Here is a 12,325-nt window from a genome sequence, read left to right as displayed (position 1 = left end):
AAAAGAAGAGACCTGCAGCAGAGTAGAGAAGAAAAATCCCACTGGGGATGTGGGTGTGTTGTTGGTGTTTGTTTGTTTGTTTTTTTTTTTTTTGTGTAAAATGTGGATCAGGGTTGATCCCGATATGAATAAAATGAGTGTAGTGGGCAAATCTGTATTTTTATTTATTTATTTATTGATTTATCACCATTTTTTCTTTTTTTTTTTTTCTTTTTTTTTTAAATAAAAAAAAGAAAGAAAAAATAAATAAATAAAGAAACGGTGGTGGTGTGATATAGTTTTAATATTTCAATGAGTGGAATGCATGATGGGTTATATGAAAAGATGGGAACAAGGTTAGGAAATGGTGATGATTATGTTTTGTGGGAGTGGAAAAAGTAAAGGGAGAGAGAGAAAATGGTTTTGATTGGACCCTTCTGCCGACCTCGCCTCTTGGTCCCCCGCCTACTGGTGCCAACCTCTCGGATTGGCTGCCTTACTGGGAAAGGAGGAGCTATAATTTCTGAGATGAGGAGAATCACTAAAGCTAATATGCGCATTCTTTCAAAGGAAAGTTGCAGCCGAAGATGATGAGATGGTGCAGATTTCTGGAGAACTTGATGTTGCTAAGGACGATCTCACACAAGTAACTTCGCGGTGGAGGGCAAATCGTTTTGATAGGGAGGGTGCTGTGCCAGAGTGCACAAAGAGTGCACGGGGTCGGACTGATATTTGCAAGGCACATGAGTGACAAATATTGGAGAACACTTTGGGTACACCCATCTGAGTGCTGGTGATCTTCTCCGAGCAGAAATAAAAACTGGTTCTGAAAATGGGACCATGATTCAGAACATGAAGAAGGAAGGAAAAATTGTACCTTCTGCGAGTCCTTCGATCTGACTCGGTTCCAGAACAGTGAGTCGGCTGCGAATTACGCGTTCGAATCGGAGGACGATGAAGAAGACGAGGACGGTGAAATGATCGGCGAGGAAAATCAGATCTCGGTGTACTGCTGTGAACCTGTTTACACGGTGGAAATGTGTATGACTGGTTTGGATGAAGTCACTAGTGGAGCAGACGTGTTTGCTTGGTGTGAAGGGCTATTGCCTCGAAGATGTGAGCTACGAAGAGCTTGGAATGGGTGGTTCAATTGTGTATCAGAAGTTTGTCAAGATTGTTGGCTGTGGATCTCCCAGATCTATTCTGAAGGGTGGTTGGAAAGAGGACGATCAGCGATCTGACAATTAGGTATGTATATTTATGTATTGATAGAGATGTCAGCGGAATAGGTTGAGGTCCGGCGGGCGGCCAAGGCGAGGTTGCCGCCCGCCGGTGAAGCGAAAAATATTAAGTGCTTAACCTCGCTCTGATACCATGTAAAAATAGATGTATTTATTGATTGATGTATTACAAGATTGATTGATTACAATTCCTATACAATCTATATATAGAAGAAAATGTGGTAGTAGGTGTAGTGGAGTGTGTAGTGGAGTAGGTGAAGATAAAGATGGGAAATTCTAACAATTTATAGGCACATTTTGCAATTTTTTCTTTACAAAGGGAAAAAAAATGCCACCTCAACAAAAAAAATAAAATAAATAAAAATATTTAACTTCTTTAATTTCCATCTATTCCATTAACTCAACAGCTGGAAACAGACAATAAATAAGGACTTCTGCTACCAACTCAGTAAAGAAATCTAAACAGTGATATCCTCAACAGTACATCTTTAGGCAAGTGGTACGATTCAGCATCAAAGCTCAAACCTGTTCCTCTAGGAAGTGCTAATGTTATAATTCCAATCAAGTTGCCAACAATGATACTGATAACAATTACAGGTAGTTGATGAACTCCATATATATATGCATATATATTTTTTTAAAAACTCCCTTACTAGGGTAGACACGTTTGAGATTTGCTTACACATTAGCATTTTAAACCCTAACTTCATGAAAGTAACCAGTATTAACAAAATCCCAATGTCTAAATCAAAAGCTTTAGAACATCTAGAAGCATCACATAATGACCATCAAGTTTAAAATCCAAACATCTACAGACAATGCCTGCCTAACTTAGAGATCCAAATCGAGAGTTTCAACAGATAAAAGAGGGACTGAGAGTATGCAAGATGACACAAATCTCCATGCATACGGTCAAAAACCTTGAAATTTTAACTCTCTAATATTTCCAAAAATAGAGCCAATTTCCGGTAAAATGCTTTAGACTTACCTAGGATGTTTCCAGTGAGAGATGAGGTTGGCCCACGATGCCGAATCCTCTTCCTCGGTGGTCGATCCTTCGAGTTCCAGGAGGAAGCAATGGATCAGAGGAGGCATCGGTGGTTGGGTATTGTAGAGCGTGGATTAGGCCTTTGGCGGGAAGTTATTTTGGTCGACTTCGAGGTGAGTTGGGTTCTCACCAAACTGCGATTGACCTCAAGTAACGAACAACCCCAATCCTTTTTGGGTTGTTTGGATGGCAAGAGTCGAAGTGTGGCTATCTAGGTTCGTGATGAGGAGGTTGGTAGGTAGTTGTTTTAGATTGTGGTCACCAGGTCGTCGGCATCAGGTTTTTATCCCCGCCTCAGAGTTTGGGGATGGCTGGGAGAGTGTGGTGTTGGTTATTGAGGGCTTTGCTAGAGGCGAAAGCTGGAATGCGAAGGCTCGCGCTGGGCCGAGGGTATCAGTGGTGAAGAGAGCAGCAACGGCACCTCTGGTTGTTACGGACAAACCAGTTCAGGCAATGGCTGAAGAGGGGTGGTTTGACATACTGAATAGGGCTTTGGTGGGCTTAGTGGGTATGGAGGGGGATAAGGGTGTGGGGTTTTCTGTGATGACAACGTGGGTTGGTCGATGGTGGGGCTCGTCACGTAAGGTCGAGATCCGGCTAGTAGGAGGCCAAGACTTTCTCTTTGTGTTCCCCTCTCATTGAGATGCTGAAAATGTGTTGCGAAGCCGGTGGGTTGTCGATGGCCGCGACCTTCGTCTGCGATGGTGGTCACTGTCAGTTTTGTATGATAAGGGCAACCCAACGCCGTCAGAGGCGACTATGTGGGTGCGGGTGTTGGGCCTACCCATTCATCTCCGAGGGCTGGCTACGTATAGGGCCATCGGTGACCGTTGTGGTGGTTTTATGCAGACCGATGAGCTTTCGGCAGATCTCGGCATGGTTCGACTGCAAGTCCGGCTTCATGGCATCATTCCAACTAAGATTTCGCTACGATGGGAGGATTGGCTGTACGTGATTCCTCTATGGCAGGAAGTTGGTCCTACGGTTGCCCCGATCTCGCTGGCGGGGGAAGATCGTGGGGCTTTGTAGCTGGTGAAGGAAAGTCAGTAGCGACGACATGATGATAGGCGGAATTTTGGGAATAGAGGATGTTAGACTTATTTATTTTGATGATTTATTTAATTATGTTTTATTTAATTATGTTTTAATTTATTTGGAAGAGAAAAATAGAATCAAAATTTATTTTGATGATTTATTTGAAAGAGAAAAATAGAATCAACATTTATTTTGATGATTTTATGTTTTAATAAAATCAAAATTTATTTTGTCCCATTATTTCTCACCTAAACCTTTATCCTAAATGTTGTTAGAATGTATTTAATATTTGATTAAATCAGGAGTTCAAACAGCCCCGAAAACAGATATCCCAGCACAGCAGCAGTTCAAGAGGTTCAAAAGGTTCAAGTGAAAGATATTCAAATTTATAATAATAGAGTGAAAAATATTCAAATTAGTAATGATGGAGTACAACGGCTATAAATTCAAATAACTACAACGGCGATAAACGACTATAATTTTCATTATATATACCAAAACTTCTAATGTAAACAAGTTACAAAAACCTGAAAATATTCTTTAATCTATAATTACTCACATTTATTCTCAGAAATTATACACCGAACCTTATAGCTTTAAGCCCATCTTTCCTGTGTGAGGTTTACAGAAAAATTAGAATTTCATTTTTATATCTATCTTTGAGAGACAATTCTTGTAGCTTTCTGTGAAAGTAAAAACACCTTCTTTTCAACCTTGTAAGAGCATAGTACACTCAGTGTTCTTGACTTAGAAAATCAGTGTAAAATCTGTGGAGGATTGCTCCATCTGTGAAAAGGTTGCTAGCACCCTGTGAAACTAGAGTATAGTGGAAAATCTCAAGTGAAGTTTGAGGAGTGGACGTAGGCCGAGTTGAAGCCGAACCACTATAAATTTGTTTGCCTCTCTCTCCCTTATCTCTTTGTTTTATTTTAAATTGCCACATCTATATTTCACATTTTTACTGTGCTAAAATCATTAACTAACATAGTTGTTAAGACACTTGTTTTAATTATTTTTATTTCATTAATTATATTTATCTATTGTGCTAATCATAATTTTTATTAGGGTATTATTAATTTTAATTATAAAAACCTAATTCGCCCCCCTCTTAGGTTGTCTTTTGGGTAACAGAGGATATGGTGGGTTTGTTCGCAGATTTAGGGGAGAGAATGTAGGGTTTCGGTTTCAGGGGAGATTGAAGCATTCTAGGCAAAGGGTTTGGGCTATGGGGCAGTCACGTGTGGCCCTAAATAAAAGGTGGGTGGATCATAGTAGGGGTTTAGGCCAACCCACGTCTATGGTGGAGGGATTGGGCCAAGTGAGGGGTAAGCTGGGCCCTAGCATTTTTGGCCTAGGTGTCATAGAAAAAGGAGTACCTAGCCCACGAGTGGAGACTAGGGTGTGCTCAAACCCATCTCCGGAACGGGTTTTCGAATCTCTGCGTGAGGGTGTTGGCTTGCCACCGCCAACCAGCCATGCTGGGAGTTGGCCATCAGGCGGAATGGTGTCGCGGACCTCGCCGAAGAAGCCCAGCTTGTCGGAAAGGATTCTCCGCCTTGGTCAGCCAGCGGTAGAGGTTGACGCCACACATTGCTCACCTGATGGACAGTTCGGGGATGTCCCACCTGTGGCAGTAGCGGAATAGGCAGTGGAAGGCGAGGGACTTATGGAGGAAAATGAGGAGAGATGCGGGTTCTCCAGTGACGACATGGCCATAGTGGCCTGACCGTTGGCAACAGATGATGCGGTTCTCGGTTTGCCAAACTCAGATCCAGAGTTTGACATTGACATACAAGATGCATTTCCAGCTGATCTCCCACCGTCTTCAGATGAGGTGTCTGATTGGGTGTTGACCCGTATTGCCGAGGTTAGTAAATTTCTGGGAGTTTCTTTTGTTGGGCATGAGGTGAAGGCTTTGAAGTTATTCGCCTCAATTGAAACATCATAGAAGGAGGGGGCCATAAAGAGACAATCCGCTAGTCCAACAGAAAAAGGGGTTCGGGAGTTGCGGAGACCTGAGTGCTCAATAAATTATGATCGACCTACGAGAGGCGAAGAACAACGGGTTAGAAGAGAGCAGGGTGGTCCCCTTTTGTTGCCATGCGTCTGAAAATTTTGACTTGGAATGTGAGGGGTCTAAATGATCGGGATAAACGAACGGTCGTTAAGTCCTTTTTAAGGAGTGCTAGGGCGGATGTTGTATGTCTTCAGGAGACTAAAATGGAGGTTGTTGAGCCGGCGTTTGTGCAGGGGTTATGGAGTGGGAGGCATGTGGAGTGGACGTTCCAACCAACTATTGGGGTGGCTAGAGGTATTCTCATGTATTGAGGTGGTTGGAGGTATTCTCATGTGTTGGGATAGTAGAGTGGTGGTGAAGGTGGAGGAAGAAGTAGGGGGTTTTTCACTATCCTGTTTGTTCAGATGCCTTGAGAATGATTTTTAGTGGGTGTTTACTAGGGTTTATGGTCCAGTTCAGGGTTCAAAATGGGCCGCCTTCTGAGAGGAGTTGCAACATGTTGCTTTCAGATGGGGATTGCCGTGGTGTGTTGGTGGAGATTTTAATGTCGTAAGGAGCACGGTGGAAAGGACTGGGGGAAGTCAGATGGGGAGGTCTATGCGGGATTTTGCTTCTTTTATTGATAAAACGGAGCTGGTAGATCTGCCACTACAGGGGGGAGGCCTTACCAAGTCGAATGGCCGAGCTAGTTCTCAGCTTGACAGATTCTTGGTGTCTAGGGCTTGGGAGGAGCATTTTTGTTTGACGCTATAGTGCCGATTGCATCAACCAACTTCTGACCATTGGCCAGTTCTGTTGGACAGTGGGGGAGTTCAGAGTGGTCCTTCGCCTTTTCGGTTTGAGAACATGTGGTTACGGGCAGATGGTTTTGCTGAGAAGGTGGGTGGTTGGTAGGAGAGTTACACCCAGCTATCGATTAACTCAGAAATTGAAATTTCTTAAGTTTGGTTTGAAGAGGCGGAATTTAGAGGTTTTTGGCCGCTTGAAGGTTCGAAAGACAAATATCTTGTCAGTTTTGCAGGGTTTGGATGAGCAGGAACTGGATGAAGATCTCACTGAGGAGAATATGGTAGTTAGGGATGAGGCTCGGCGAGATTATGCGTGGGTAGCTCGAATGGAGGAGATTAGTTTCTAGCAGAAATCGCGATGCTTGTGGTTAAAAGATGGGGACGGTAATACGAAGTTTTTTCATCATATGGCTAATGCTCATCAGCAGGTGAACCAAATAGGGCGAATGCGGGTGAATGGGGTGATGCTTTTGTCAGAAGAGGAGGTCAAGAATGGTACAGTGGCATTCTATCAGCATCTGTTATGTGATGAGGGCCAGATTTGGAGACAAGGCTTGGATGATGTAGCTTTTGATTCTATTTCTAAGGAGGATGGGGTCTTGTTAGAGAGGCCTTTCACTGAGGAGGAGATCTTGGGAGCGTTGAGCAGTATGCCTGGGGATAAGGCACCGGGCCTGGATAGTTTCTCAATTGCTTTCTTTCGACAGTGCTGGGGAGTGGTCAAAGGGGAGGTGTTGGATGTGTTTGCATAGTTTCATCAACCTGGGCAATTTGAGAGGAGTTTGAATGCCACTTTCATGGCTTTGATTCCCAAGAAGGGGGAGGCGAAGGATATTCGTGACTTTCGGCCTATAAGTCTTTTGGGTAGTGTTTACAAATTATTGGCCAAGGTGTTGGCTAACAGGCTTCAAGGGGTGTTGGAGGGGGTCGTCTCAGAATGTCAGAATGCTTTTGTGGGTGGGCGACAAATTTTGAATGCTATGTTGGTGGCAAATGAGTGTGTGGATTCACAGCTTCGGCAAGGGAAATAGGGAATTATTTGTAACATGAATATTGAGAAAGCTTATGACAATATAAATTGGGAGTTTTTGATGTACATGTTGGAGAGGTTGGGTTTTGGGGCACGGTGGCGGCGGTAGATACATTTTTGAATTTCTACTGTTCGAATGTCTATCCTAGTTAATGGGACACCGGCGGATTTCTTTCCCACTTGGAGAGGCTTACGACAAGGAGACCTCTTGTCCCTAGTACTGTTTATATTGGTTATGGAAGCGTTGAGACGTTTGTTGTCTAGGGCGGTCTAAGGGGGCTTATTATTGGGCTTTGTGGTGGGGGAGGTGCCTGTTTCTTTGTTGGTTTCTCACCTATTCTATGCGGATGATGCGTTGATTTTTTGCGATGTGAATGCGACTCAGATTGGCTACTTGCGTTGTGTTCTGTTATGTTTTTAGGCGGTGTCAGGGTTGCGGGTTAATTTATCAAAATCAAAATTAATACCTTTGGGTGTGGTGGCTCGTTTACCGGTGTTGGCAGCCATCTTGGGTTGTAAAGTGACCTAGTTGCTAGTTTCTTATTTGGGACTTCTTTTGGGGGCTTCTTTTAAGGAGACTAAAGTGTGGGATGGGGTGGTGGATCGAGTTCAGCGACGGCTGACAGGGTGGAAGTGCCAATACTTGTCAAAAGGAGGGCGGATTACTTTGATCAAGAGTGTTCTTTCTAGTATTCCGACGTATTTTATGTCTATACATGTGCTCCATGTGGGGGTGGCTACGAGGTTGAAGAAGTTGCAACGGGATTTTTTGTGAAGTGGGGTTGGGGAGGGTTTTCGTTATCATTTGGTGCCTTAGGAGCGGGTTTGTAATTTGAAAGAGGGGGGGTTTGGGTGTGCGGAAATTGGTGGCTTTTAATCGGGCTTTATTAGGCAAGTGGTTGTGGCACTTTGTAGGAAAACGGGAGAGGCTATGGAGAAGGGTGGTGGTGGCTAAGTATGGGGAGGCCCAAGGGGGTTGGTGTTCGCAGAGGGTGGTTCAATCTCATGGTCGTGATTTGTAAAAGGGGATTTGGTTGGGAAGGGAGGTGTTTTGGGAAAAGGTTCGGTTCCAAGTGGGGGTTGGAGATCGAGTTCGCTTTTAGCGAGATCGATGGTGTGCTACTTTGTCTTTGGCGGTCATGTTCCCACTCATTTTTGCTATTGCTGCTGATAAGGAGGAGTTAGTTGCTTCGATTAGGGTGAAGCAAGGGGATTCAGTTGTTTGAAATGTCTGTTGACAACGTGATGTTCAAGATTGGGAGATCGACTACTTGGTGGATTTTCTAGGCTTCTTGTATGGGTTGCAGATTGGGGGGAAAGGAAGGGATTCTTTGGTTTGGGATGTTCGGAGATCCAAGGTGTTTTCTCTGTATTGCAGATTGGGGGAAAAGGGAGGGATTCTTTGGTTTGGGATGTTCAGAGGTCCAACGGTGTTTTCTCTGTATCCTCATTTTATGGGGTTCTTGTAGGGGGTATTGGTGGTGTGTTTCCTTCAAAAGCCATATGGGCAACGGGTTCTTGTAAGGTTGCTTTCTTTGTTTGGACAGCTGCTTAGGGTCGTATCCTTACTCTTGATAATTTGATTCGGCGACGACATATGTTGGTGAATTGGTGTTGTATGTGTTGCAGGAATGCGGAATCGATAGATCATTTGCTTCTTCGTTGCCCGGTTGCATCTAGATTGTGGAATTACATTGTTGCTTTGTTTGGCTTAGTGTGGGCGCAACCGGGGTCTATTTTGGGCGTGTTACAGAGTTGGGATGGGGCTAGAGTGGGGAAGCGGCGCCGGAAGGTTTGGGTGCTTGCTTCCCATTGTTTGCTTTGGTTGGTCTGGTTAGAACGTAATAGACGAGTGTTTCAAGATGTGTGTCACTCGGTCTCTTGGCTAGAGCGTAGGTTGTTGTTGGTGTTGCATAGTTGGGTTACGGGTACAGTTGATTCCAATGTTTTGGTCTTCATAGATTTTATAGAAGATTTGATTAGTTAGTTTTGTTTCAGTCCCTATTTGGGTTGCATCTTTGTATTCTTTGCATCGTCTTGATGCTTTCTAATAAATTCTGATTATTTATCAAAAAAAACCCTTGAAAGTTTAACACAGAGAGAGAAAGAGAGAGAGAGAGAGAGAGAAATTCTCCTCACTGGCAAGGTTATACACTTCAAGAAACTGTCCATCCATTCATTATTTCATCAGTTCCTGAGTAAACTATCATGGATGACCATTGAGTCATTGACAACATCATGGACTAATCTTTTTATTTTTTCCTCTTTCTCTCTCCCTATTGCACACCGCTCTGGGGCCAGGGGGTGGTGGGGAGACGGATTATGTTTTTAAAATGTCAAGAAGAGACCTCCAATTAAAGAAGAAGACTAGAAAACTAACAATAGATCTGAAAAGGAGATAACTGAACAAATAACCAAGATACAGCTAAAAAACATATCATAAGTAATCATTGTTTTTATCTACCAAATTCAGCACAAACATGATAGCCAATCCAAAAACCTAGCTGCAAAAATTTAACTTCATAAATGTCAACTCATTTATGCAAGATGTTAACATCCCATGATAAAATAATAAAAATAATAATGGTTAATTTGATATGATTTCAAGCATGGGCAATGCTAATGGCAATTGAAAGCGAGTACAACAAAAATCAGGACAAGGAAAGTGTAGAAAAAGCTCATTGTTAAATTCCACAGGGGAGATGTTTTATACAAAACCAAATTCGAATTCAAACAACCAATCATTCTACTGCAATGCCAAATTTTGGCTTCATGTTCCAGATGCTTTATATGAGTTATTTGAGTACCTCCACCTCTAATGTTATTTCACTTTCAGATGCATAGCATTTTCCATGCACACCACTTGCTTTAAGAAAGAACCACAGCATACACTAGAAGTTTATGTCAAGTTGTTAGTTAGAAGATTATGCACAGCATCATAAATGTGCTGCATGTGCATATAATCCATTAAGGCTTCATTTTAGTGGTGTATTCTCTTCGACAATCTTTCTATCAATATTTCTAATTTTAAACTTAAAAAATTTGAAATTATGAGGAATGTTGCAGCTTGATCAACTACCCAAAAATAACAAAAGTTGGCTCAGAGTCCATGCTACCTGTAGATGGTTATGGGATATGTACCCCAAAACAAGACAACTAGAAACACTTCTTTAACAACTAAAAACAACTAGATAAATAACTTACAGCCAAAACCAAGAACGGGATCACTTCGATAATTATTAGTGTAGACTTTACTCCAATGGCGCTAAAAAATCCAACAGCTCCAAAGACAGAAAGCAGAACTATCACAATTCCCGAAAGCGCAAGTAACACCTGCAATTCAAGCCATTAAGCATGGAAATGCAGAAAAGTACAAATAAGTTTTAACGTTGATTAGAAGTTTCAAATATATATTTCAAGAGCAAATGTCAAAAAAATAAAAGTTTCTATGACAATATATCATCAGAGGTAACTAAATGGGAGTTCATAACGTCAGGTGGATTTTAAATTATCATGGAGGCATCTGCCCAAATTCGAGTCCAACAGAAGTCAGGTAATTAATTTATCACTACGAATGGCAAATGTAGGAATTCTGGCTGAGCTTGGTCTCATTGGTCATCCGCCTATTTGGTAATAACCTCTCGTCATAACAGTCTCTCCATGTGATTATTCACTTGCGGATCGCAGCTTTGACTGCGTTGATGGACATATGCTCTCCTAGATTTTGCACATTAATTTCCTTATAATGTATTCTACTTGTTTTCTACATTAGGCAACACACCAAGGAGCTTGAGGACATCAATGGTGAGAGACCAACACAGTACTATATACCAAAGGATAAAAAACAAAAAATAAAAATATCAAATATTGAGTACTTAAATTGAAAATCAATCATTCAAGCAATACAAAACTTCACAAAAGCCTAAAAATTTTAGACCAACAAAATATGAAACAGCCTTCCTCGCAGGTTTTAGAACAACTAGATGTATACTCATTTTGGATTCTGACAATCAATTCTATTGAAGTCCTTCAGAAGACTCAGTTCGGAACAAAAATACATAAAAGGGAACATCAAATGTATTTTACATGCTGAACTATAATGGTGAACTATGGAATGTCCTTACTCAGTAATTCTGACTCATAGTCGAAAACGACAAAATATAACCAAGTAACCAACAAGAATTCAGAAAGAATCATGCACAATGCTAGCAACTAAATACCTGAGTCATCAGAATACAAAGATATTCACAAAATCAAAGGAGAAGAAATAAAATAATAATAATAATAATTGAAGTCACAAAACCCAAGTACTTTACCCATACAAATTCCATCACAGAATATCATCCCAAGTAACGGAATGTGCACTTTTGCACCATACAATGGAGTTAATTGTATAATTTGAGGGACTGCTTCCCTTTCAATCATAACAAGACAGCTTATTGCACTTGCTAATTGGATTAACGATCTTTACTGAGGGTACTATTCCCCAAGCATTTTGGTTCCTGGCTTCTTTGAAAAGGTGCATCACCGCCTTTGACAATTTATCAATAAAGATACGAAAATAGAACTGGAAAAAAAAAAATGAAAATGTTGTGCACGATTTGTCACTACTCCTTAAGTAGGAATGGCAACGGGGCGGGGCGGGGCCGGGGATCACCCTCCCCGTCCCCGATCCCCGATGGTGGAAACTCCCCCCGTCCCCGGTCCCGACCCCGACGGGGAGCCTATTATTGCCCCCGCCCCCGCCCCCGCCCCCTAACGGGGATCGGGGATCCCCGACCCCGAAGATTCCCCGGTCAAAAAAAAAAAAAAAAAAATATCAACATAGATCTGAAACATTCACACAAATCGCACCCATACATAGATCTGAAACATTCACAGATATGAAATATAGATTTTCATCATCAACAACAACATTCACAGATCGGAAAAATTAATACAGATCCAAAACCCAACAAATCTCACAGATGATTAAAATCATACAAAATTAAATAAAAAAGAAAATCAAAATTGATGATTACATACCTAATGAAATCTTTAAGTTTATTGGGGGGTTTGTACTTACATACCTAAAGAAAACTCAACTCTGTTTCATGAGATTCAAAATATAATACACATTTGACATTGCATTTAGGTTGGTGAAGCAACAGTGAAGAAACAGAGACCGACAATACAATACAATACCAC

At 41.8% G+C, this 12,325-nt stretch overlaps 1 protein-coding gene across 3 annotated transcripts in view; it reads right to left on the bottom strand.

Moving 5' to 3' along the window:
• Positions 1-12,325, bottom strand: part of LOC114293354 (uncharacterized) — a 54,539-nt gene that overhangs the window by 27,832 nt on the left and 14,382 nt on the right. For all 3 annotated transcript variants that reach the window (XM_082913753.1, XM_082913755.1, XM_082913754.1), the window contains exon 19: positions 10,343-10,471. In XM_082913753.1, the coding sequence (XP_082769879.1) occupies positions 10,343-10,471 (129 nt within the window). The remainder of the gene's footprint in view (positions 1-10,342; positions 10,472-12,325) is intronic.

The sequence above is a fragment of the Camellia sinensis genome, chromosome 2 (assembly GCF_055761805.1).
Source record: "Camellia sinensis isolate YWXY chromosome 2, ASM5576180v1, whole genome shotgun sequence".
In the NCBI taxonomy this organism is placed as follows: domain Eukaryota; kingdom Viridiplantae; phylum Streptophyta; class Magnoliopsida; order Ericales; family Theaceae; genus Camellia; species Camellia sinensis.
The sequence above is the reverse complement of the archived record's forward strand: the minus strand, read 5'-3'. Positions and strand labels throughout refer to the sequence as shown.